Raw genomic sequence first — 24,769 nt, 5'->3', positions numbered from 1 at the left:
TCCAATGAAAGGTTCTGAAGACAAAAAAACAAAATGAAAGAACATTGCGTCCATGGCAAAAAAAAAAAAAAAACAGATCCGAAAAAGTGTTTTTGTTTAATTTTGAGTCAGAATGTGTCATTGCATGAATTTCAGTCACATGGAGCTGGCAGATACGGATTAGGTTTCATTGAAAGACCTCAAAACACATCTAAACTTTTCTGGGTGAGTTTCTGAAAACAAGATAAAACACTTGTTTTATAAAAATGTATCTCTTTGTTCCTGCTCATTGGCACATTTTTCAATCATAACAAAAATGCCAGCCTTGTTTTTTATGAATCACTAAAGGTCTGCAAGACGGCTGATAAAAAACAAAAACAGTTGCTATAGAAGTTCTACAAAACTAAACTTTTAATATATTTTCTTTTGATCAATACTTAGTGTCAGCTTGTTTCTATATTTAATCATGGCAATGAATGATGATGTATATTGAGCTGCCAATTTTGTCAAATATAATCCTGACAGGGTGAAATAAGTTAGCTCACAAGGAATTCATTTTGACCACTACTACCTTAGGCATTTTAAGTGATGTATCCATCCATGTATATGCTATTTCTCCAAATGTGCTTAATAATACTCTGTATTTAGGAAGCAGGTGTTCATAGGACCCACAGTAGGACAATAAATCAAACCCTTTGCATTCTGAAGCTTTTGTTTTGCACACTTCATTCCTCTCTCAGTGTAGCTGCACTTTATTGCACACAAAATCGATAAAAAAAAGAACAACAAAATGTAAAACTGTTGAGGTGAGACAAAGAAACCCAAGGATGCGTCCAAGTACATGTCACACCAGAGGAAAAGGACAAAAGAGGAATTTGAAATTCAAAACACAGGCATGGTTGTCTATCAAAAACAAAGGAATGAGACCTGAATACAAAGTCAAAAGTTACGAAAGAGCAGAAAGCAGACGTATACATTAAACTTAAGCAGATAAAAAGGAATTTTCTTGATTTATTGTAGTTGTGCAGAGAGGATTATTAAGTTTTACTTCAGGTTCATTCAGCTTAACCCCACATTAGTGTTTTACATTAGAGTCAAAATAACAGGATGTGTCATTGGATTAAACTGATCTTTAAACAGAGTCTCATTAACATGGATTAAAAACAACAAAAGTTTTCTGTGTGAGGGAGCAGGCTAACTATGATTTTTATGTCCTTATATACCTCTGTGTCCAACACTTAGAAACTCTGGTGCTTCTTTGCTCGTTGGCATCTCTATAGACGTGTTTGTCTTTTGTTTACCGAAGGAGATAAACATTCAGAAGACACTTCACTATCAGCCTGCAGCTCCCCTCACTATCTGTCAGTGCCAGAAACCTTTTCGTCTCGCGGTATAAAGCCATTACATTCCCATCAGATCAGGTTCTACACACGGTGTGAAAGTGCAGGGAGGAGGCTTCTGAATTCAACACACTCATAGAGACATCTGTAAAATAAATGTGGCATTTATTTATTCATAATTATTAAACTTTAAATATATATCCTAGAATTTATAGATATGGCCTTGAAATCATGCTTAAAAATGAAACTTTAGAAAAACAGACCATTCCTACTCTGTTCTTCTCACAAATCAAGCAATAGAAAAATCGAACCTCTACTTGCCTTTTTTGTGGTTTGGGGAAAGTAGAAGACTTTATAACCCACCTTGGTAACACTTAGGTGCTGTGGTATTCACAAACAGAATGTCTAACACTGTGTCCTAACAGCATGCCAGCATCTGATATATCTGCAGACACTCACTGTCCACACTGCATCAGTCATACATACATACTTCTGTTGCGCTGTGTAAAAAAACACAGTTAAGACACAGTGTAAAAATAATACTGAATATCTGAACAGTGTGTTTAATAACACTGGGGAGTTACCTACAAGCAGATATATGCAGAATGAATGAATACATAGTTATCTATTAAGTGTGAGCTTCATTTGGTTGTAGCTGAACAATGCTGCACAAAGAAAACAATATTTGTGGCATTGTCCAAAATGCAACCCCAGAATCCATCAGCTACCATCAGATTCCAGTTTAATTATTATTTATCAGCCTCGATGAACAGATGTCTGCAGTGAATACGCAGCACATTCCCATTCCTGAGTGGTAGAGATGCTCGAAATGACCTTCAGTGTCTTATATCTGTCCTACAAGGTGCCCTCTATCAGCCACGTGAGACACACTGGGGACAAACTTACTCATCTGCAGCAAAATTAGACATTTGGAACGACTGCTCCAACAAACCTAGTTGTGAGAGCCACAGACATAGAAAGACGTAATGATTCCTGTCAACATTACTGTGTAGTTCCCTGGACAAAACAAAAACAGACTATTTCACTGTGACAGTGTTTTAGAGAGGCAGAAAGCACCCTGTATCTTGTGCAGCCTAGAAACACACAAAGAAGTAACTTGTGCATCTTTATGAGGCGCTATAGGCAGTGTTTAAAAATTGGGATGGAAGATTTAGAGTGTAAATAAAAATATTTCCTTGCAGCTGCTGTTCAGTCCAAATCATCCTGCATGAATGATGTTGCTAGTCTACTCATTAATATGTATGATGTGTATTTTATGTGGAGCTGAGAAAAAATGTGACCATCAGAGCAAAGTTTAACCTGAGAACATGAAAACGTACTAACACTTTACTTTAGAGGTCTGCAAATTTCATCACACATAGGTAATAATTAGACAAAGTTTTTACTTATTTCTTTGAAATTACCCTGAAATTTCATGAGAATTTGGTGAAAATTAGCACATAACTTCTAGCCAGATTCTGTTTTGCAGTGCGCCTGTACTCACAGTGTCTATCACAATCAGGTAAGGCCAATTTACAACCCCACTCTTGGTGAATATCACATCTGAAGCCTTCAGTTGTATCATGTAAAACATTATAGACCTAATCATAAAGGTTTATCATTTTACATGTGATCTCAATTATGCATATCAACAAACTGGGTACTAAAGAACTTGGTGAAATTAAATAACAAATAGGTAACTATCAACTGTTTATTGGGAAATTGAATTATTCACTGAACATTTGAAAGGTAATTATCAGAGGAAACAATGAACCTAACTTCTGTTTTCAAGAACTAAGCAGCTATTTATCACCTGCTTCTCTGGAAATAGCAGAAACACTGGGATACTTCCGAAAACGTTTTATGGTGCGTTGTGATTTAATTTCAAATAAATTATTTGCTAATCATCACCTTCTTACCGTGCAATTTGGAGTTAATTTCTAAGAAACTGGAAAAAACAGTAACCTACCAATTGTGACTTGCGGCAATACATTTGGACATTATCTTAAAGAAGTTATGTGCTAATTTCAAAGAAATAAGAAAAAAATTTGTCTAATTATTGCCTAAGTGTGATGAAATTTGCGGACCTCTAAAGTAAAGTGTTACCAAAAACTTTTCCCCCAAAATTTGAGTGTGTTGATTTCTCAGAAACCAGTGCAGAGAAACATCAATGACCTAAGAACAGTTTGTAGGGTGTTACATCGTCAAGACACTATAAATGGAGCGAATCCAGTGAGCTAGTTCAGGATGATGACCAAACTTTTACCCCACCGCCTCCTGAGCATCCACCTGCAGGCTCAACCAGAGCCTGTTATCTCATGTTATCTCATCACAGTTCCTGTGAGTTTAAATAAAACCATGCAGAGTTATGAGGCTGGACACTGAACACAGTGTTCAAGCCATCAAAGCGCGAGCTTCCTGACTAAATTACACCATATGGATCCTATAAAAGGGAGGAATGGTAAGAAAATCTGAACCAGGTCTCTCTTTGAGTCTCCATGTCGTGTTCTGTGTTGTTATAAATGGGTAAAAATCCCACCCTCTGTGTTTCCATGAAGGTGACAGCCTGAGTTACACAGCTCAATGTCGAGATGGAGAGGTGCAGATGGATATTTTCTCTGTTGGCCTTTGACCTTATAAAGAATTTATATTCCCACTGGGATCAATGATAGATAATTAATCTCATTCCTTGGTGGGTAACCTTCTGATAACCTGGGGCAAGAGCACAGACTGTGACTTCTGTAGTTTCTTTGAAAAATAGGTAACAAGAGAAAAATGGTCAGACAGTCCTTTTTCTTCCTTCCTTTCTTTCTTTCTTGCTTTTTTTTTTTTTACAATATATGTCAGGAAGTCTTTGTGTCAGTGTTCTTTGTGTTAAAGAAAGAGTCTAGATCATTCCAGCCAGCCAAGGAGGAAGAAAGAGTCCCACAGATCCCAGTATACACACCAGTACAAACATCCAGAGGAATATCCTGTCAATGACCATGGCCACATACTTCCAGTCCTCCTTTACCTAGACGAGAGGAGACACAGCAGAGGGACATTGTAAATTTCTCACCACACCACCTTTCTTTTTACCAGCTGTCACTTTTTTACACTTGATTGATTTCTTTCGAATGGCTGATTTTTTCATTATGAGGCTGCTAGCCCTCTAAATGTCAGTCAATCCTCACTTGTCTCTCGTATAAAAAATTCAAGGTCAAATTACAGCAGTCCTGTTGTCTCAAGACCAAAAAGACCTTTTCTGACCGATGAGGGAAAGTGCATCGTGCTGCTGTAGTGAATGCAAAACTTTCACCAATTTTCTCATTCAGATCAATTTGGATAACATGCTCACGTCCTTGTTACCGGGCTGTGTTAAATACTCTATCCTGATTGGACAAAATGCCTTGATTAGATGGTGATTCAAGGGCTGTGTCCATCAGTGCCATTTTTTTCTGCTTGGGTAGTATTTGTTTTCTGTTTCAACAAAATGCAGCACAGCATCCTCTGCACAAAGGTATCCATAGCATCAGCTGATCTTAATCATTGATGCTTGATTACTAACCAATCAGAATCAAGACTGGTAGAGACCTCTGGTATCAGAAACAATGGCAGAGGTCTTTATAGAGGAGAAAAGAGCGCTGCAAATGCTTCAACACAATGTTTTTGCACTGTTAAATGGAATGAAAAAACTGAAAAAAAAATATGAGGCAGACAGAGCATTTTAAACAGATGTGAGAGTGGATACTACTGTAAGATGAAATACTGCGAGATAATTTTATAAGCTCAAAAACTACTGTTAAGAAATGCTCTAAAAAAGGTCACGTGTGCTGTCACACATGATGGATATTCAAAGTGATCCTGTTGACAATGTTGTACTTCTTTTCTGATTCTGACTCATTCAGTCTTTCTGCAACTGTTCTTTCCCTGATACAAGAACTTCTCACATCAGATCACATGAGATAACACGAGGTGTGTGCTGCTGACACACAATGTCTAACAGTTTGAAATCCCATGGTGATAAAGTTTAAGTGCAAGAGCGCATATGAATTTCCTCAATGTGTGCCTGTTGTCTGAGTCTGGCAAGATTAAAGTTACAAAAGTAAGTTTTACATTAATTTGTCAAACTGCCAGTTTGTTGCAGTTCATTAAACTTCTCCAGTTTTTAAGTTTGACTTAGAAAGGATGATTATGTATCAATAATTAAAAATGTCCCTGCATATAAACTATGCTCATTAGATGCAAAAACTCTGTCTCCTATGCTCATTGGTGACTCAACAGTAAATAATATTCAAAGTGTTCATGGTAACCCAAACAGATATGAGAATGATGAACTTACTGAGAAATCTGCATCCTCTGCCCTGAGATGATCGGCGATGTACTGAACTCCCTCTATGGCGCGTTGCATTGCTGGAGAAATGGTTGTGACCACAGAGTCCTGTTGGGTGCTTGCATCTTTCCTGGTCTCTGCTGTGAGAGTTTCTGCTAGCTGATCCAAAGGATCCTGTTTCTTCACCTGTCCTATGATCCCGATGACTCCTGACCCTTCGTCATGCAGGCAGCAGTACTGGAAGCTGCGGGAACGGCACCGATGCTCACCTCTCTGTGGAAACTCCCTCTGATGGTCACACATTTGCTCTGCACTGTGGGATCGACCATTTGGGGCAAGCAAACTGAGCTCTTCCCTGGAGAATCTGCGTATGGGACCCATTGGCAGCGTTGGTGGTAGGGACAATTGTGAAGTTGAAGATGCTGCAGAGTTGAGTCCATGTAGGGAAAGTTTCTCTGAGAGAACTGAATACTGACCAGACAGGGTGCGGCAGAACATGTTGGCCTTCACTGAGTTATCCTCCTTGTTGCAGTCTTCAGTTGGGGATGCAGCTGGGGAAGGTGAACAGACCAGGATGCTTGGACTGTCTGATGGAGTCTTCAGGAGAGTAGTCTCAACCTGGTTTATTTGCCTCAAACCTGTCTCTAGGCCAGACCAAAACGCCTGAGAGTTGCCCGTTGCAGATATGGTCGGGGGTCGGTGCATCAGCTCAATGAGCTTCTTGCAGTGCTGCTTGGCCGTGCCTGGAGGACGCTTCATGAACAGAACTCTTGGCACCATGTCCAAGAATACTCTCCGTACCCAGTGAGGCATGCCGTGGGTTTGTGGTGATCTGTGATGAACGTTCAGCACAAAGACGGTAATGATGATGGAGAGCGTAACAAAGACCATAGTAAACAGCAGGTACTCGCCAATTAGGGGAATCACCAGTGATGTTGACGGAATAATCTCTGTGATCAGCAGCAGGAATACAGTTAATGACAGTAACACTGAGATACACAAGGTGATCTTCTCTCCACACTGTGACGGCAAATAAAACACCAGCACTGTCAAACAGGAGATCAGGAGACAGGGGATAATGAGGTTGATGGTGTAGAACAACGGGAGCCTCCGGATGATGAAGTAGTACGTGATGTCTGAGTAGATCTCTACGCAGCACTCATACTTTTTTGTATTGTACTTCCCCACAGCATTAACAATGACCCACTCCCCGCTCTCCCAGTAGTCCATCTGGTCCACATTGCTGGCCATGGTGATCAGATCGATCTTGGCTCGGTCGTAAGTCCACGAGCCAAACTTCATCTTGCAGCTTTGCTGGTCGAAGGGGAAAAAGGTGACGTCTATGCTGCATGAAGACTTGTAAATAGCAGGCGGCATCCACTTTATCCGACCATCATAGAAGAGATGTGCCTTTGTGAGGTGAGTTACTGCAAAGTCACCATCAGCACTGCACAGAGAGAAGTGTAAGAGGACAGAAAGGGTCAGATTGTTTTCCAAGTTTTCTACTTTTTAGACAAAAAAAAAAGAAAGAAAAATAACATTTTATTTCTTCCATAAAGCTATACCGTCAAGATCACAAGAACGAAAACTGAATTCAAAAGGACTAAGATCTGTAACAGAAAAGCATTTTTTACTTTTCAAACAAGTCTGTTGTTGTTGGACTCTATTTAGTCATTGTCAAAAGCCCCAGAAAGAGGTGGTAAGTGAAGCCTCCTGAAGTAAGGTCTAGGTAAAAAGAGTTATTACTTTAACATAACACCATTAAAAAAGAACTTTTAGTTTCTCACTTATAGCTAAAAAGTGGAAGATAAGAGGGTTTTCTTCTACTTGGAGGTTAAGAAGTCAAAGATGCTTCAATCCACCGTGTTCTTAAAGACAATGATAACAGGTTTGAAAAAATTCAGAGTGCTTTCATCTCTTTTTGTCACAGACCTCTGAAGCAAGATAACATTACCACTGATTCTGTAGAGACATGCAATGATAGAATTGGTTAATATAATGGGGAAAATAAGTATTACACATGTCAACTTTTTTCTCATCACATTCATTTCCAAAGATGCAATTCAAACAAAATTTCTACCAGACATTGGTATTAACCCAAATAATCCACACATTAAAAGAAATCACAACATTCAGGTCCATAAATAATGATTATGTGAAATTAAGTACGATAACACAGGAAAAAGTATTGAACACGCTAACTGAGACTCATCTAATACTTAGTGGAGAAGCCTTTGTTTGCAATGACAGCTTCCAGACACTTCTTGTATGTTTTAACTAATGGCCCACACTGCTCAGGTGTGATTTTGGCCTGTTCCTCTGCACAGATTGTCTTTAAATCGTGAATATTCTTTGGTGCCCTCTGGTGAACCCTTTTCTTTACTTCTTTCCACAAATGTTCAACTGGATTTCAGTCAGGTGATTGACTAGACCATTCTAACAGATTGATTTTCTTTTTTTGAAACCGTTTGAGAGTCAACTTTGCTGTGTGCTTTGGATCGTTTTCCTGCTGGAAGGTCCAGCCACATCTCATCTTCATCATACTGGTGGATGGCAGCAGATTCACGTCAAGAATTCTCCCATACATGGCTCCATTCACTGCTCCGTCAATTATCTTAAGTTTGCTTAAACCATGAGATGAGAAACAACCCCATGCCATGATGCTTCCACCTCCAAACTTCACTGTTGGTTTAGTGTTTTTTGGGTAATGTGCAGTGCCATTTCTCCTCCAAACATGGTATGTAGTATGACAGCCCAAAAGTTCAGTTTTGGTCTCATCTGACCAGACAACATTCTCCCAGTATTCTACAGGCTTGTCAAGATGCTGTTAAGCAAACTTAAAACCAGCTTCAACATGCCTTTTCTTGAGGAATGGAGTCTTGCGGGCTGAGCATCCATAGAGGCCATGGCGGTGGAGTGCATTCCCATTGTTTTCTCTGTAACAACTGTACCTGCTGCCTCCAAGTCTTTCTGGAGCACTTTCAGGGTGGTCCTTGGCTTGTTGAGTAATCTTCTGACTATCTTTCTGACTCCCCAGTCAGAAATCTTGCAAGGAGCTCCTGTGCGTGGCCTGTTGATGGTAAGGTGGTGCTTCTTCCACTTGCCAATAATGGCCCCAATGGTGCTGCCTGGAATATTCAGGTGCTTTGATATAAGTCTGTAACCAGTTCCATTCTGATGTTGAGCAACAATCAGGTTGCAAATGTCTTCAGAGAGCTCTTTGCCTTTACCCATCATGAGGTGTGTCATATTTAACTGCTTGATGGAAAAAAACACCTTTTTTCATAGTACCATCAATTTGCTCTAGCCCAGCTGATGTTGGTTTGCACTAATTGGAAGTTAAAGTAATAATTACTGACAGATTTCAGGTGGTATGGTGCATTTCCTTGCCAAAGTATACAGCCTTTCCATGGTGTGTTCAATACTTTTTTCCTGTACTATCGTACTTAATTCCACATAATCATTATTCACGGACTTGAATGTCATGATTTCTTTTTATGTGTGGATTATTTGAGTTGATACCAATGTCTGGTAGAAATTTTGTTTGAATTGCAGCTTTGGAAATAAATGTAATGAGAAAAATGTTGACGCATTCAATACTTGTTTTCCCCACTGTATATGTACACTAATGACACACACATTTAATTGCTGAATGCTAGAGCTAAATGTTAAATGACTTCCAATAGTTAGATATACATAATGCAAATCACTGCTAAAATGAGTAAAATCATGTACAGAGCTGTACAAGAATCAATTACTTGTATCCAAAAAGTGTTTCATGAGAAAGAAAGTAAACACAATCTGAAAGGAATTTGTATGCCCATTAAAAATGTAAGCACTGATACAACTCTTGGCTGTATTTCAGTCACAGGAACTAATGAGAAAATGAAAACCTCCATAACAGTAAAACAAGCTGTAACCAGAGTTCAAAGATTTTATGGGATGTTTGACTGGGGAGAGGATGGAAGAGTCAAACTGGATTGTTTGAGTAGGACAGAGCTCCTGTGAGAACATTTCTATCCTCTCTATTTTGGAGCCCCTGATAAAGCCATACCTCTCACATCTTTGCTGATTTTGTCCTGTACGTGCATGAGTCATGTTTTTGCCAACAAAATAATTTCACTCTGTTATATAACCGGTCAATATTTGGTGAACATTTAGGCAGGAAGCTCCTTCAGCCTAAACTTTACTGAGAACGCATTAGATACTCAGCTTTGTTGTTGGTTCTGACTGTGTGTTATGTTTTCTGTTGCTTTTTATTTATCCTCATTTTGTTTTCCCTGCTTATAGCTAATTACACATGGTCTAAGCAAAATCAATCCAGGTCAGTGATCTAATCTGTCACTGAAGACTGCCGTGGCGACAGCTGTCCTGTCTTTCTCCTTTTCATCGCCCGTCTCTATAATCTGATTAGTCTTTGTTGTAATCCTCTCTTGTCTGTCCGGCCCTATTACACACCTGAGCTCTACTCACTTTGTGCTGCTTCAACCCATCTTCTGACTCTGTCATCTGTCAACCTCATTGCAATTAGCTAGAGTACACATTGAGATTACCCATCAGTCACTAAGTGTCCCATGTGCTCTTTGCCTTCATCGTGTGACTGCTTAAAGCAGCCTGTGTCACGTCAGCTGATGCTTGTTTCCCATTAGACTGACTGGGCATCTCAACTGAGAAAAAGCAAACCCAACCTTCATGAGTATTTATAGATTAAGATATTATTTAAATTGCTTAACCAAACAATATTAACCTCTCAACAACACATTTATTCAGAAAATCTTATTCAAATGGTAAATAATGTATTCAAAGCATATGTAAAGCATATGTACCCCCCGTGTCTCCAGTTGTCCTGTCAGTAACAGCACAAGCCAAAGTATCAAAATGTGACAAAGTGTCAAAAGCCCTGTTAACCACATGAAAATTATTAGTTGCCCCTCCTCCTTTTACACTCATAACACTTTACTTTTTTCATATTAAAGCTGATCTAAGCTGTGACAACTTATTTGATGGTTCATATTTCAGGACCATGGACAGCGAAAAGCGGTTAATTACAATAATTAAGGGTTTTCATAACACAGCCACACGAAGTAGCACTTTCAGAGCAAAACATATATATATATATATATATATATATATATATATATATATATATATATATATATATATATATATATATATATATATATATATATATATATATATATATATATATATATATATATATATATATATATATATATATATATATATATATATATATATATATATATATATATTTGTGGTTTTGAATAACCATACCATTTGATATGAGTCTCTATGAATGCAAACTACTGGTAGATATCCTGAAAGTTTGATTTCTCAAAAATCCAGTGTGCTTATTAACTTATTTACAGATAGATTTGTAGTATATCCAATTAATATAAAGATCTGCACAACAGGAAGCTCCTATTTAGCACAGAGGCAGACAGACACACATTGACAGATTTAGATGCGAGATGACTGAAGTGACTGATTTTTTTTAATGCAAAGTAGAAACAGTCTCAAAAAAGCAGTCGTCTCAAGACAAGAAAAAAGAGCCTTTTCCAATAAGTTGATTACTGTAGGAAATTTAGTCAAATTACTTTATCAAGTTTGGCAAACATTAGCAGATCCAGCACCGACAGACTTTGACTCCTTGCAGTTTATCATCCTGGTGTGGGGCTGGATGCGCAATGCTGGTGTGAACTGACACAGCCCACTCACAATTTTATCTTCATAATCTGGATCAAGATACTGACAAAACTCACCATGCTATGAGATACCATCTATCTGTGTTTGTTTACATCCAGGTAGTAGAACACAATAGCATGGTGGCATAAGCCACCAGCCAGAGTTGCAGTCCCTGCCAGTGGTTTTGCTACAGCTTAAGCCGCGTTTCCACCAAGCAGTCCGGTTCGGTTCAGTACGGTTTGGTACAGTTAAGCCTGATCCTGTTTGCGTTTCCACAGCAAACTGTGGATGCCGAAAGCCACAGCTGTTAAACAATAGCGTGACGCCGAAGCAGCGCGACACAGTTTACCCCACCAATGAATCCAACAAAGAAGAAAAACGTGACACAGTAAACAAAAAGCATAGATGGAAGACATCCAGCATTTCATCCTCTCTGTGATTGGCATATAGCTCTTTGATACAAAGTGCAATCAAGCTTTGTTTTAGAGAAGTCTGTGTGCTGACAGGAGAAATGCAGCCCCTGTCGGGGTAAGTGACCATTCTTTGACCAATCAACTGTCTGCAGTGTGTTGCTCCACCTTCCAAGAGCGGATCGCTTCAGTCTGGCACCCATACAAAAGGGTCCCAAAAAGTGGGACGGATCGTCTCGTTTTTTTTGGGATCTGTCCTGTGATAAGTCAGTGGAAACGCCGTAAAATGCGCGCCGTACCGAGATGAACCAAACTGGACTGCTTGGCGGAAACGTGGCTTTGGATACAAAATATTAACACCGCGCCAAGGCTACAGAGATAAAATTGAAACCATTTAACTAACAGGTAATCTGGTTCTGACGAGTAAGGGTGATATTTTTTTTTATTCTGAAGTTGATGAAAAATGCGTAACCTTACATTTAATATCTTTTTTAACACATAAGCATGTCAAAACTTAATGTTTTTACACAAGAAAAGAACTGTTTCTGAGTTTGCATCTCCAAGGAACGCAACAAATAGTTTTGGCTGTGAATCAGAAACTTACCACTCAGTTAACTCCGTCACAAGTCTTGGCAAAAATAAGAAAGAATTGAATGCTTCTGAATTATATTTAAAAAGATTATTAAATAAATAAAACTCCCACATCTTTCTTTGTCTCTTAAAGTTGTGATGTTTATTTGTTGTTTGACATAGTCAGCTCACTGTGAAAGGGACTTTGAAAAATTCCTGTGGCTGACACTTCTTTTGTAAACAAAGCAATCACCCCAAGCTTTTCCTTATTAGAGCTTTCAGATGACTGATAGAGCCTCTAATACTTCAACGCAGGGAAGCAAAGTGATGTTTGTTAAATTAAATGTGAATTTAACACTTGTATTAAACCAAATAAGTCATAGCTGTTTCTCTCTCCATTGATTCCTTCATTTAGTTAAATAAATACTTTGTCTAAGCGAGGTACTTCCACGCTTTCAAATTTCATCTTCAATTCTCAGTCTAATGTATCGCTCTGAACAATGTACCAAGCTTTGTTTGCAGCCACATCTATTAAGTCTGACCTTGTTCACATTTATTTTAGCTAAATTACTTTATGACATTGGCACAGGACAAGTTGTTTGGCTCTTCTTCATGTTTTCCCTCCAGTCATACCATCTGTTGGAATTAAATCTTCAAAACCGTGACATCAGATGCTACATGATGACTTCTGCCTCAAAGAGGGCCACTTTTGAGATCTGAAACTCAACTTCCTCAACTTCCTCACATGAAATCTTAAAGACTGCTGGTGCTGGTGCTTACTTGTTGTAGAGGACAATGTCAGGCCTCCAAATGATCTCTGAGGGGATACGGATGGAGGTGACGTTTTCATATTCCTCTGGGTTCCACCGGAGTTTGTAATCATTCCATTCCTGTAGGGAATCACAACAACACAGTCATTAAATGCAGTTTTTAACCGCGCTGTATCTCTATACATGCTGTATTTTGTCTCTTATCCTCACATACTTGCTTGACCCAGACGTTTGTTGTCATCATCTGGTTCTTTTCATCCTTGTTTAATGAGAAACAGAAGCAAAGGACATTTTTAATCCGTCAAATTCCTTCAGGGCTTTAAAATCACAAGGGAAAGATCTCTCGAAACATTTCCTTTTCTAGCACGTTATTTAAAACTGATACTTGCTCTCATGAAGAACAAATCAACACACAGAACCTCTATTTATAAGACAGATTAGTTGTGCAACACTGCAGGAGAGAAAAAGGCAGTGCTTCATGCAAACCACCCTCACTGTACTTTTTGCATTCCTGCCTCTGCTGGCAAGCTGCTTTCTCCTGCTCTTCCTCAGCTACATCTAAGACGCAGCAGTCAGGGAAAACAGGAGAAGACAACCTCACCCAGAGCTGACTCTCACTGTAGCAGGCATGTGGAGCAGGCACTGTCACCTAATTGTGTGTCCAAAGCCCTGGAGAATCATCCCTACAGTAAAACAGGCTGCCATATGCAATCTCAAAGCTGCCCCAAGTCTGCACACCTCTAAATGGCTTAGTTAGAGGTGTTTTAGAGCTATTTTCCCTTAAGTCAACAAAAACCCTGCTTTATAATTTGTCTGAAAATGAATAAGTATTTCAAAGTGTGGAATGTAGGTTTACCTCAGGGACAAGAGAGGATGGGAATAGATTTTGGGGGACAGTTAGCTGTGTCCTGTTTGCTGTTTTTGGAGACAGTTTTGAATATTTACTGCCTCTGTTAGCGTACCTGAAGAGGCATTTCAGTTAATTTGGGAAAACACTTCAATCTCTTCTGTTGTGGTTTCATTTCCGCTGATAAGTGATCTGAATATTAAAAATTGTCTCTCATGCCAAGCAAAGCTTTCAGTTAGTTGCAATTATGATCATTATGAACACAACACAGTAAATGGAAACACAATTGTGTATCAATGTAAAAAACATTATAGACAGTACATCTACCTGGGAACCAACTTTCACATCAAATTCATTCAAAAGAGCTTCACAAGATTCCTCTTTTTTAGCTTTGAGGACAAAAAAAATTAGCTTCCTGGCAGTCTGCTCATATTAAACGTGCTGTGGTAAAAACTAGCGCCAAAAGTAAAACAAGGCTTTTCAAAGAGGTTTGAGGTATCACAGGCTGCACACAAACAAAGCTGTTCCATCATTATGAACAGGTGGTCCGACAGCAAGGTCTGAATATTTTACATGATCACAGCTGCCCAGTAAACTTCAACTTACAGCTCCTCAACACAACATGTGGTGTACTTTGTATATGTCTTATAAATAAATAAATATATATATATATATATATATATATATATATATATATATATATATATATATACATACATACATACAAGGACATGGATAAACACACAACAAGACAACAGTACTGTTGTTACAGTCATTACAAAATACTGTGTTGTGCTTGTGCTGCTTAATCTACTCTTCCAGTGTTTTCGACCCTGAAGCCCCTGCTGCTTTAGGTAACCCTGCAGCTGTTGGCAGATGACACTTTCAACACTAACAGAACAGACACTAGAGAGAAGGTCCAAGCCATACTGATACTATAACAGTAGTAGTGCTTGTGCTTGTGCTGCTTAATCTGCTGACTGTCTTTCAACAAAATGTGCATCTGTTGCTCCACTTTTGCACTTAGTATTACCTGATACACCAGATGATCAGCTAAACTCTATCTCGGTTGAAGTCTACCAAAAGGGGCTTCCGGACAAGACAGTTATAGCGGACTACAGGCCTGCCATGCTCACTTTAGCATTTTCAGTACCTCAGCGTTTCTGTGTAAACCCAGATTGTTTTCCCCGTGTTTGAGCGTTTTCAGATGAAACATTATTGTGTAAACGGGGCCTAAATCTAAAAAATTAGATCTTGGCAAGTGCACTTAGTGCTGTTGACTACAAACTGAAAACTTTTTAACTAAATGGACCTTGGACAAACAGTACAAAGCAAACAACACAGCTGCTTGGCAATGCAGTCATTTTTCTGCCTTGACATGTAGTGTTGAAAGTTAAGAATTAGCTAGGATTAATTACTACAGAAAATATGACACCCATAACAAACTCTTCCAGTGTTATTGACCCCAAAGCCTCTGCTAATTTAGGTAACCCTGCAGCTGTTGGCAGATGACACTTACAACACTAACATAACAGACACTAGAGAGAAGGTCCAAGCCATACTGAACACTGTAACAGTAGTATAGTAAATTTGATCAAGAACTTAGAAGAGAGGAGATACTGGTGTGTGTGTCTGTCTCCTACTGTAACACATAACCTCTTATATGCATAACAGTTGCCATAAAATACCTCGACCAGTAATGTTCTCTAAAGCCAGCCTGCTTACTCTGCGCACAGCCCTTAAAACTGTTCCTTTAACAACCTGCTGCTCTCCTTTACTGTCTCTATACTGTGTCTCTTTTTATACACAACATGCTGTGTTTAAAGTGCAGTTATTGGTTTGTTTGGGAAACTTTGTGTCATTTCAACCTTGAAGTCTCATGTTTCATTTGCTCTGGCAGACACATCTGGTCTCCCTTCAGATGGATCAATAAATCAATCATCTCTCATTTATATTGCACCGTCATAACCAAAGTTGTCTGAAGTCACAAGTCGGGACTGAACTCTCTTTTTTTTTTAGATTCTTAGCACATATCAGACAGATATACACCCAGCCTGATTAAGACCAGTCCAATTACAACAGTTTGTTTGTGGAATGAGACAGATTTAATGTGATGCTTGACAGAAATGTGCAGCCTGGTTGAGAAATTTAGTAAACAACAAAGACGACTCCAGCTGATGTGGGCGAAATGCTTGTGGCATAGTCATTGATTTCATATTGAACAAACTACAGTTCACTACAGTTCAAAATCTCGTGTTTAAACTTAATGTGTTTATCAGTTTATTTCAAAAGTAGACCAAACATAATCCATATCCATGTGAAAAGTCCATAAAAAATACCTTATAAGGCAAAATATAGCGCCTGAATTACTTGTAATGCTTAAAATTCTGTGGCAGTGCAGTAAACAAAATATTCTTGCTGGGGTGTTTGAAATAATAAATTATTCTGTTTTCATGGAACTTATGCAAGTACACTTTACCTTCTGTGTAGACAGGCTACCTCACTTATTCACAGACATCCCTAGCCTCATATATATATCTTCAGTATTTTGAAATGAGATGTTACGTGTTGACTTGTCACATGAATTTAGTGTATGAGTCTAATGGAATACAAACAAGACTACAAAATTATTAGTTACATTAAAGTTAGCAAAGATACAGTATATCATTGATTTTTTAAATTATTATGAAGGATATCTATGTATTGAGTTAAACCAGAAGTCTCCTCAGTGGACAGAAATTGACCTATGCTAAGTCCCACCCACAAATGCCATGAGCCAATCACAGTGCGTGTACACTTGAACATTCCCTTCCCATATGTCCATTGAAATTTGTTGCAGACACTTGGTTTTCATTCAGTGTTATAAGGTTTTTCTGAGAAAATCCTAAGAGGCTGGGCGACAGGATGTACTTTTTACCCCTTTATAAGCCACATCAACAACAACAGAGAAAAGTGTGTTCTGTGGATAGAGTTGTGCTGTAGACCACATCAGCTCAACGTAAATGAAATGAACATGGACGTCTCCATCTGTTCTAAGGTAAGATGACATTGTATTTGAGGTAACATGTTATCACTTTACTGTAAAGAAATATAAAGTTATCTTAAAGGCTTAAACCTCCACTGCAGTCTGACAAACTGTTTGGGATTGTCTCTAGCGTTCAGCTAGCTAACGTTAGCCTACTGTTAGCATCTATCTGTGTTGTATCTGTGTCTCTTTGTTTGTTGGGAGGTCATCAGCCTATTTTCTTCTAGTTTTTGTTCATTGGTGATTGTACATCATTGTTAGCGGTTTTCCAACAGGCTCTAGTTAAACTAACGTTAGCCTCTGGAGCTTAGCTTCATAAACTTATCTGTAACAGCCAAGATAACAAAGGCTGGCAAACATTATGCTGAATCATTCACTGTAAATTCCACAGCACCAAACTGACAGAGACACATGAAGATCATAAAAAAAGCTGTTTTTTTTTCTCATGACCAATGCTGATCCTCTGTCTTGTTGCCTGAGATGGTGATGGCAACGAGATGCTGTTTATCACGTTTGGTAACATCGGGATGGAAATTTCTTTTTATTGACCCTCTGAACAATAAAATGATTAATACATACCACCATTGTCTAGTTTCCATGACTTCTAGATATTATGTGATCTTTCTGTCTCCAAAAATCATCAATACCATCCTGTGAAATGTCTCCCACCGTGTTGCCTGCCATAGCGCCTGTCACCGAATGTTCATTGTTTGTCTGAGTGAGTGGAGGGGGCGTGTCTTAGCCTCTGTGATACATTACATTACTCCAATTCTTCTGAGCATTTGTAGCAGTCAGAGCTGAATCTGGGTTAAATGAAATTGCCTTTTGTAAAAGTAACAAAAGTAACTGAAATACCCCCGGTGATTCCAGGCCAAAAAGTGTCATCATGCAACCAAACAAACTTCAAATTCACATTTTTAAGCCACCAGCATGTACAGAATGAGAAGAATGTGTAGTTTACAGAGCTGACATGGTGTTAAATACTGTTAAAATGACCGTTTGTGCTTGTTAAGGTTGTAAGGGGGTACTCACCACATCAATAAGCTGGGCAATGGAAAGTCCAAAGTGAACTAGCACGGTGTCCGTCGTGTTTTCAACAGGTCTGGAGAGCTTATTGTAATGTGCAAACAGATTCTGGAGCAGCCTCTCTTCAGCATGAGCCCGAGGTCCAACCTGACAATAAACTGAAGAGAGGAGAAGAGATTAGACACGCAAAGACAGCTGTGACTAATGACGTGACCTTTCAGAGCCCTGCTGTGTCCCCTGATGGTTTCTTTAGTTGTTAAAAACAATGTTCCAATCTTTTTTTGAAGCTTATTTTGATGCATAACCATCACATAAAAACCAACATCTGAGCAAGTGTTTATGTCTTATTGTGAGAAAATATTGTCTTATTAGCAGGGCTGGGACTTCAGTGTGATAATTTGGATTAATCAATAACAAAAGAAAAAAAGTGTTAACAAAAGTAGATGCAATTAAACACATTTTATAGTTTTCCTTCAGACAACTAGGAATGTTTACAGTGGATTGTTTCCTGGCATACCAGTTACAGTCATGCAAAAGTCCCACATACCGCCCTCAGACTAACAACAAACAATTTTCAAACATTCCAATGAGACAACATTTCTCGGCCAGTTGATGAAAAACTTGAGTTAGAAAAGCTGAAACAAGGTTCATGTACAAGCATTGCTTGCATCAGTATTGATTAATACTTGCTTAATAAGATCAGCAGTTAAGTTTCAGTTTCTCCTCTCTCCCTCACTCTATCCATATATATATATATATATATATATATATATATATATATATATATATATATATATATATATATATATATATATATATATATATATTGATATATATATTGATATATATATTGATATATATATATATATATATATATATATATATATATTGATATTTGCCATTATATAGACATTGCCATTAAAATGACATTAATTGAGATTAATTAATTTCAAAGCCTCTAATTTATTTGATTCATTTTTCAATGGAGTCCCACCACAACTTATAAGCCTTGATATGAGCTACAATTACTGGACAAGGCCAGAAAAATGTCTTATTTCAAGAAATTAAAAGACAAAAGTGAACACCTGAATTGCTTGCAAAAATGCCAGTGGGATCAGAAAAAAGAACCTGGAAAGCTTCTTGAAAAAAAAAAAATGTTGTGTTACAAAAATCTGATTTTTTTTTACAAGTAATTCAGGCTTCATTTTATTCTTCTTATGTCTAAAAGAAAAAGTTTTTGTCTGAACCTACTGGTGGAAATTGCTTGTATTAAGACTAATAAAACATTTTCTACAGGAAATAAGTCAGAAACACTGGTTTGGATTTCAGTTTTTGTCATTTGTTACTTCAAATTCAAACACATCTGGTCAGTGGCTTTCTCTATGGAGCTGGTTTGATTTTGTTGCACCTTTATTTATCAAATAGAAACCCAATCTTAGATGCATATCATTAATATAAAGTACATTTTCAAAAGCAAAGCATTCATTTATAATTGATTTAGTTGGGTCATGTCACCATAAAGAACCCAGTGCTGTAGATACAGAGTGTAATCTAAAAGGAGGGTGACCTCTATTATACAGGTGGCGTATGGTTACATGAGACTGTATCTGAGGGATGAGAGAAGCAGAGAGAGTGGAGGGGGGAGGAGGGAGGAGGAAGGGGAGGCAGCTGAGAGAAAGTAAAAAACGGGGAAGGATGAATCTGATTCTGAGGACATCCGCTGTGTCTCTGAACAGACGTGCTGATGGAGCGATCCGTCCAGACGTCTCCTCCCTCCCTCCTTTGCCCTCCCTCTTGCCCCCTTTGGCCTCAGTGTCTCCCTCTGCCATGGACGCTCTAATGGAAGAACTCAATCACACACACTCTCACACACACACACACACACACTCAGTTTACATTCAGCTCACACAGCATTGGGGATGACCCTAACAAGGTCTGGGAACAATTAAAAAGGGGGGTTGTCTTGAGGCTCGTACAGTACAATGTCCTTTGTATTCCAATCCTGATATTCAATTAGGCAGTCTTCCATTTTGGACCTTGTGCATCTGCACCGGTAGTTCAGTGGCACAGCAATACATCATCAGCTTTATATTTCACCAGCCTCCCTGATATTTCATTTTCCTGGCACTGCTATATATTTCACTGTCCGTCTTGTGCGTGGAGTATTGTATTGTATATTGTGTATAATGCAGGAAACATTAATTGTGCAGGAGCTACGGGGTGTTTTTTTATTGCCTTATTAGCACTTCAGACGTGTGATTGCAGAGGAAGGATATATATTACTCTCTTTTATCTGTCCTTCCTATCTTGTATTCTTAAAACGGGGACACAGGTGTTGTCATGCTGCTGGCCTTCCTCTCAGGTCCTCCTACCCACTCAATCAAAGCTGATGGGCTGTCCTTCAGTCGCCTGCAAACTGGCATCCTCGATTCTTAAAGGCATTGGATCAATACCTTATTAAATGGATATGCTCTCCTTTTTTTCTCAACTTTCTCTCCTTTTGATTTGCACTTGAATCTGTTTGACATGTCTTGATGCCCAACAACCTTGAAACGTCTTTCTGTGCTTCATGTTTTCTAACGGAGCGAAACAGACGGGTACCTTTGTTTGATCACATCAGCTCAGAGCGATATCTGTCCAATGCAGCTGATATTAAATAAAGAGGGAGGCTGCGGTAGATTCTGTAGCAGCATCTTGACTAATGGGTTTAGATGGGGGAGCTCGCAGGGTGTCCTGACTTTGAGGATGTGCAGGTCGGAGCAGTTATGTGTGCAGGTAACTGTTGGATGAGTTTACTTCTGTATGGTGTGCTTTACAGGACACTATGAATAGCTTCAGTACAGCTCATGATGTTCCCAGACACTTAGGTGAGGAGAAAAAAACACTTTTCAAGGCAAAACTTTTCAGTTCAGTTGACTTTCATATAATGTCATGTCTCATTTTCCTTTCCTTGTTGACAACACCCTTTTCTGCTTTATCCCTGCTGTTTTCCAGAATACTTTGCATTGCTGCTTATTTGTGTGCCTACTCTTTGTTTTTTTTGCAGACAATTAGTGTGATGCATGATTAATTATGTGAGTTTTTGAGACAATTGATTGCAAACAATGTTTCTCCTGCTGCTCCTCCTAACAGCCTGATGCTCATTAGATCTAGATGTGTCACTGTACTGGACTCATTCTGTCCTCATGTGATCTATGTATTCATGTAGACCAATAATGCATAAGCAGCAGATTTAAATACAAGTGAGTCTTGCTCCTGAAGAATGCAGATGTACAGTAGCTCTTACTAGGTCACTAAGCAACAGGGGGACTCTCTGTAATGCATTCATAAAGGAATGGAAAAAGGTGTTTTTCTATCCTGAAGGATGTGTCACTTATCAGTGATAGTGTAACTAATCCTCACAGACTGATTAGCCTTCAGAAAAGCTCCAAGACACCCTTATAAATAGCAGGACCTGAGCTGTATTAGTGACTGTAGGCCCATGTATCTGGTAAAGACGTGGGCCAAAGTGAACCCAGAGCTGTATTATATTTAAAAGGAGAGAAAAAACGCTCCATGTGTACAATTTTAAAATGTTTTACCTCACCTTAAACGAAACAACCACAGTAATCAACCTTCCAGCAACTCATAATAAAGCTTTTATAGCAGAGATACTCAGTTTTTTCCCCAATACTGAACAAATACCTGATCTTAAGTGTCTGCCACTCAGTGTTCCTCCAGTAAAATTTCTCCATCACACTAAAACACTGAGTGCTGACATTTTACTTGCGTCTTCTCACTTTCTACTCAATCCCAACCCCATAACTGTTACTGTGACATGAACATTTACCTGCTACCTGTTGATTTCCTCAGCGTCTGATCTGTGATGGGATTATTACATGCTTTCTTACTGATACCTGACACCATGTTTGGCAGTGTTAAAGGATTACTGTGAGATCTGAACAGCTGTGGCTCTATGGTGGTAAATATGTATATGGACTAGTAGCGTTTTACACTGTTGGTCTTATTCATCCACACTCACACACTGAGTGTTCAAGCTAACACATTCACATCCATCCACACACTGTTGACCAACAGCGAGAGTGTCAGTGTCTTGGTGTCAAGGACACTTCAGCAGTCTTGGAGATCTTCAGTTTATTGGCTACCTGTTTCTCACTCATGCCAATTTCCAGAAGTGCCAAGATGGCTGCCTTTGTGGCTTCACTTTTTTTTTTTTTTTTTTTTTTAGGCATTATGAAAGAGCTATCAACCTCAGGGATGTGCTACAGCTTGAATGTAAGGAGGAAACCACTCCTGGCCTTTGCCTTTGATGTTACCTGGATTGCTCAGTGGATGGAAACAGTGAAAACAGGACTCAGACCTGTGCTATTAAGTCTCTTAAGTTGCACCTTACAGTTAAAAATTGTATCTGAACATGAATTTGTGGTTTAAGCTCATATATATATATATATATATATATATATATATATATATATATATATATATATATATATATATATATATATATATATATATATATATATATATATATATAATTTCAGTCATTCACCAGTTTCAGTCATTCACCAAAATCCATTTGAATTGTTTTACCACTACCTCTCTCAAATATTAATATGCCATCAAAATGACATTAATTTGGATTAATTACAAAGCCCCTAATTAATTGGATTAGTTTTCTTAATTGAGTCTCACCACTACTTATTTGCCTTGATATGAGCTACAATTACTGGACAAGTCCAGAAAAATGTCTTATTTCAAGAAATTAAAGGACAAAAATGAAAACCTGAATTGCTTACAAAAATGCCAGTGGGGTCAGAAAAAAGTACTTGGCAAGCGTCTTCAAAAGAATAATGTCATGTTACAAAAATCTGATTTTCTTACAAGCACTTAAGGCTTCATTTTATTCTTCTAATTTCTGAAAAAAAAGAGTTTTTTCGTCAGTGGATGGCGACACTGACTTTGGAGCAGTAGACTGGAGTTCAGACCCCGGTTGAGGCAATAGGTGCAAAATCAAGGTGGGCCTCTGGAACAATATATGGTCAACAAGGTGTGTAGAACAACACTTCTACAGCAAGTGGGAGCCAGGGTGAGGGGTCCATTATCACCCCCACCCATCACCATGGGACAACCCAACACAAGAGAAAGAAGAACATATGTGTCCTCCATGGGACTACAGGAGCTGAGATCAAACCCCTGGCTTACTGATTGAAAAATAATTCTAACACTGAGCCACAATCATCCTTAGCACAATGTAGAGGTTTTTGGTTCAATCCCGGCTCCTGTGCTCACAGGTTGAAGTGACCTTGGGTAAGACACTTTAGCAATCCTCGCAGTGCTCCTGGTGGCTTCACCAGTGATGTGTGAATGTTTGTGAATGGGATTTATCAATACTCATGGCCACTAAGCATAGCTACCATATGAATGGGTGAATGTAGTGTGAAAGCACTTTGAGTGGGCAGAACACAAAGTACAAGTTCATTTCCATTTCCATTCAACATCTCTCTAGCATTTATAACTAACTACAGATTGAAGAAGCATACTGTGTTTTAAGTTCCTGCTCAACAAGCCTAACCCTTACTTTTTACAAACATGATAGAAGATGTCACCTTCTTTTTCTTAACATAATATTATAAATTAATAATTATAAAACAGGAAGTTAAACATTCATGTTGTTTAAGTGTAATTTAGCAAAAACAATCAGCGCAGGTTTGTGTCTGTCGCCTTCAAAATGACCAAAAAGATCCTTGACTGCCCATGATACCATGTGATACTTAGAATTAGCATCAATTAAGAATTCAGTTTACATTTCAAACAGTGATAAATTTAAACAAAATTATTAAGCAATGGGCCTTTAATTACTTGGATCCAAACAGCAGTAGCATAATTAAACTACAATTGCCTGACCAATGACAGAAAGTCTTTTTGGATCAAATTGGCTGCCAGATACAAATAAAACTGAATTAACAGAACGAAATACCTCAAAATAAAAATTCACTGTCTTAGTAAATGTGACCAAGAAGCATAAACTTTGAAAAAAGCCCTGAAATAAATGTTAAAATGATACAGATTTTTGCACTTCATCATCTATCCCAATACTTAAAGACCAGAGCTCCCCTTCCTTCATTTCCTGCTCCAGTATATCTGTCTATCTTTTTCATACAGGCTGTTATTTTTTTCAATGAAACAAGAGATGAAGCAGCTGCTACTGCAACAGAGTGTGATTATTTACCTTGTAGAGGAATTGTGAAGAAAACCCAGATGAAACACTTGTATAAATCCATAGTGTCCTTAGTTATGTCCAATTCCAAGACTGAACTTCTTTCAACTTCTGCTGCTTTAGTCCCAGTGCTGGTCATTCATCTGTCCACTGACTGTGAGTCCCCTGGAGTCAGACAGAGAGGTCATGTAGGTCCATGTCAGCCCAGGGCCCCGTCTACCTCCTGCTTCCATCTGTTCATCTCCTCAGCTGCCCTTCAGTCCAGTCCGAGTGTCAGTATGAAGAAGCACAGACCTGAGGTTTCCCTGATCCAACACTTGAAAGTCCCTCCTCGCTCCGCTGGAGTCCTCCATCCAAGTGTGGCTTATCCCTCTCTCTTCTCCTCCCTCCCTGTCTACATTACTCCCTCCCTCACCTCCCATCTCTCCGCCTCCTCATCTCATCACCCTCTCTCTCTTCCTCCCTCCCTCTCTCTCTCTCACACACACACACAACACACACAACTCATTCCTCTCTTTGCATTTCCCTCCCACTTGTTTTCTCTGCTCCATGCATGTTCCATTTTTT

General features: G+C 38.7%; 1 protein-coding gene across 1 annotated transcript; it reads right to left on the bottom strand.

The window, feature by feature from the left end:
* On the bottom strand, positions 1 to 24,546 carry LOC141799497 (neuronal acetylcholine receptor subunit alpha-4-like). Its single transcript, XM_074681747.1, has 6 exons — positions 24,215 to 24,546; positions 17,992 to 18,143; positions 13,302 to 13,346; positions 13,098 to 13,207; positions 5,641 to 7,078; positions 1 to 4,332 (listed from the first exon to the last, which is right to left on the bottom strand). The coding sequence occupies exons 1-6, from the start codon at positions 24,339 to 24,341 to the stop codon at positions 4,207 to 4,209; spliced, it is 1,998 nt and encodes a 665-aa protein (XP_074537848.1). The 5' UTR covers positions 24,342 to 24,546; the 3' UTR covers positions 1 to 4,206.
* Positions 24,547 to 24,769: the final 223 nt, after the last annotated feature.

Source organism: Halichoeres trimaculatus, unplaced genomic scaffold (genome assembly GCF_033239565.1).
Source record: "Halichoeres trimaculatus isolate MK-OKI-2021-1 unplaced genomic scaffold, fHalTri1.1 fHalTri1_scaffold_11, whole genome shotgun sequence".
NCBI lineage: Eukaryota > Metazoa > Chordata > Actinopteri > Labriformes > Labridae > Halichoeres > Halichoeres trimaculatus.
This window is presented reverse-complemented; position numbering and strand designations above follow the sequence as displayed.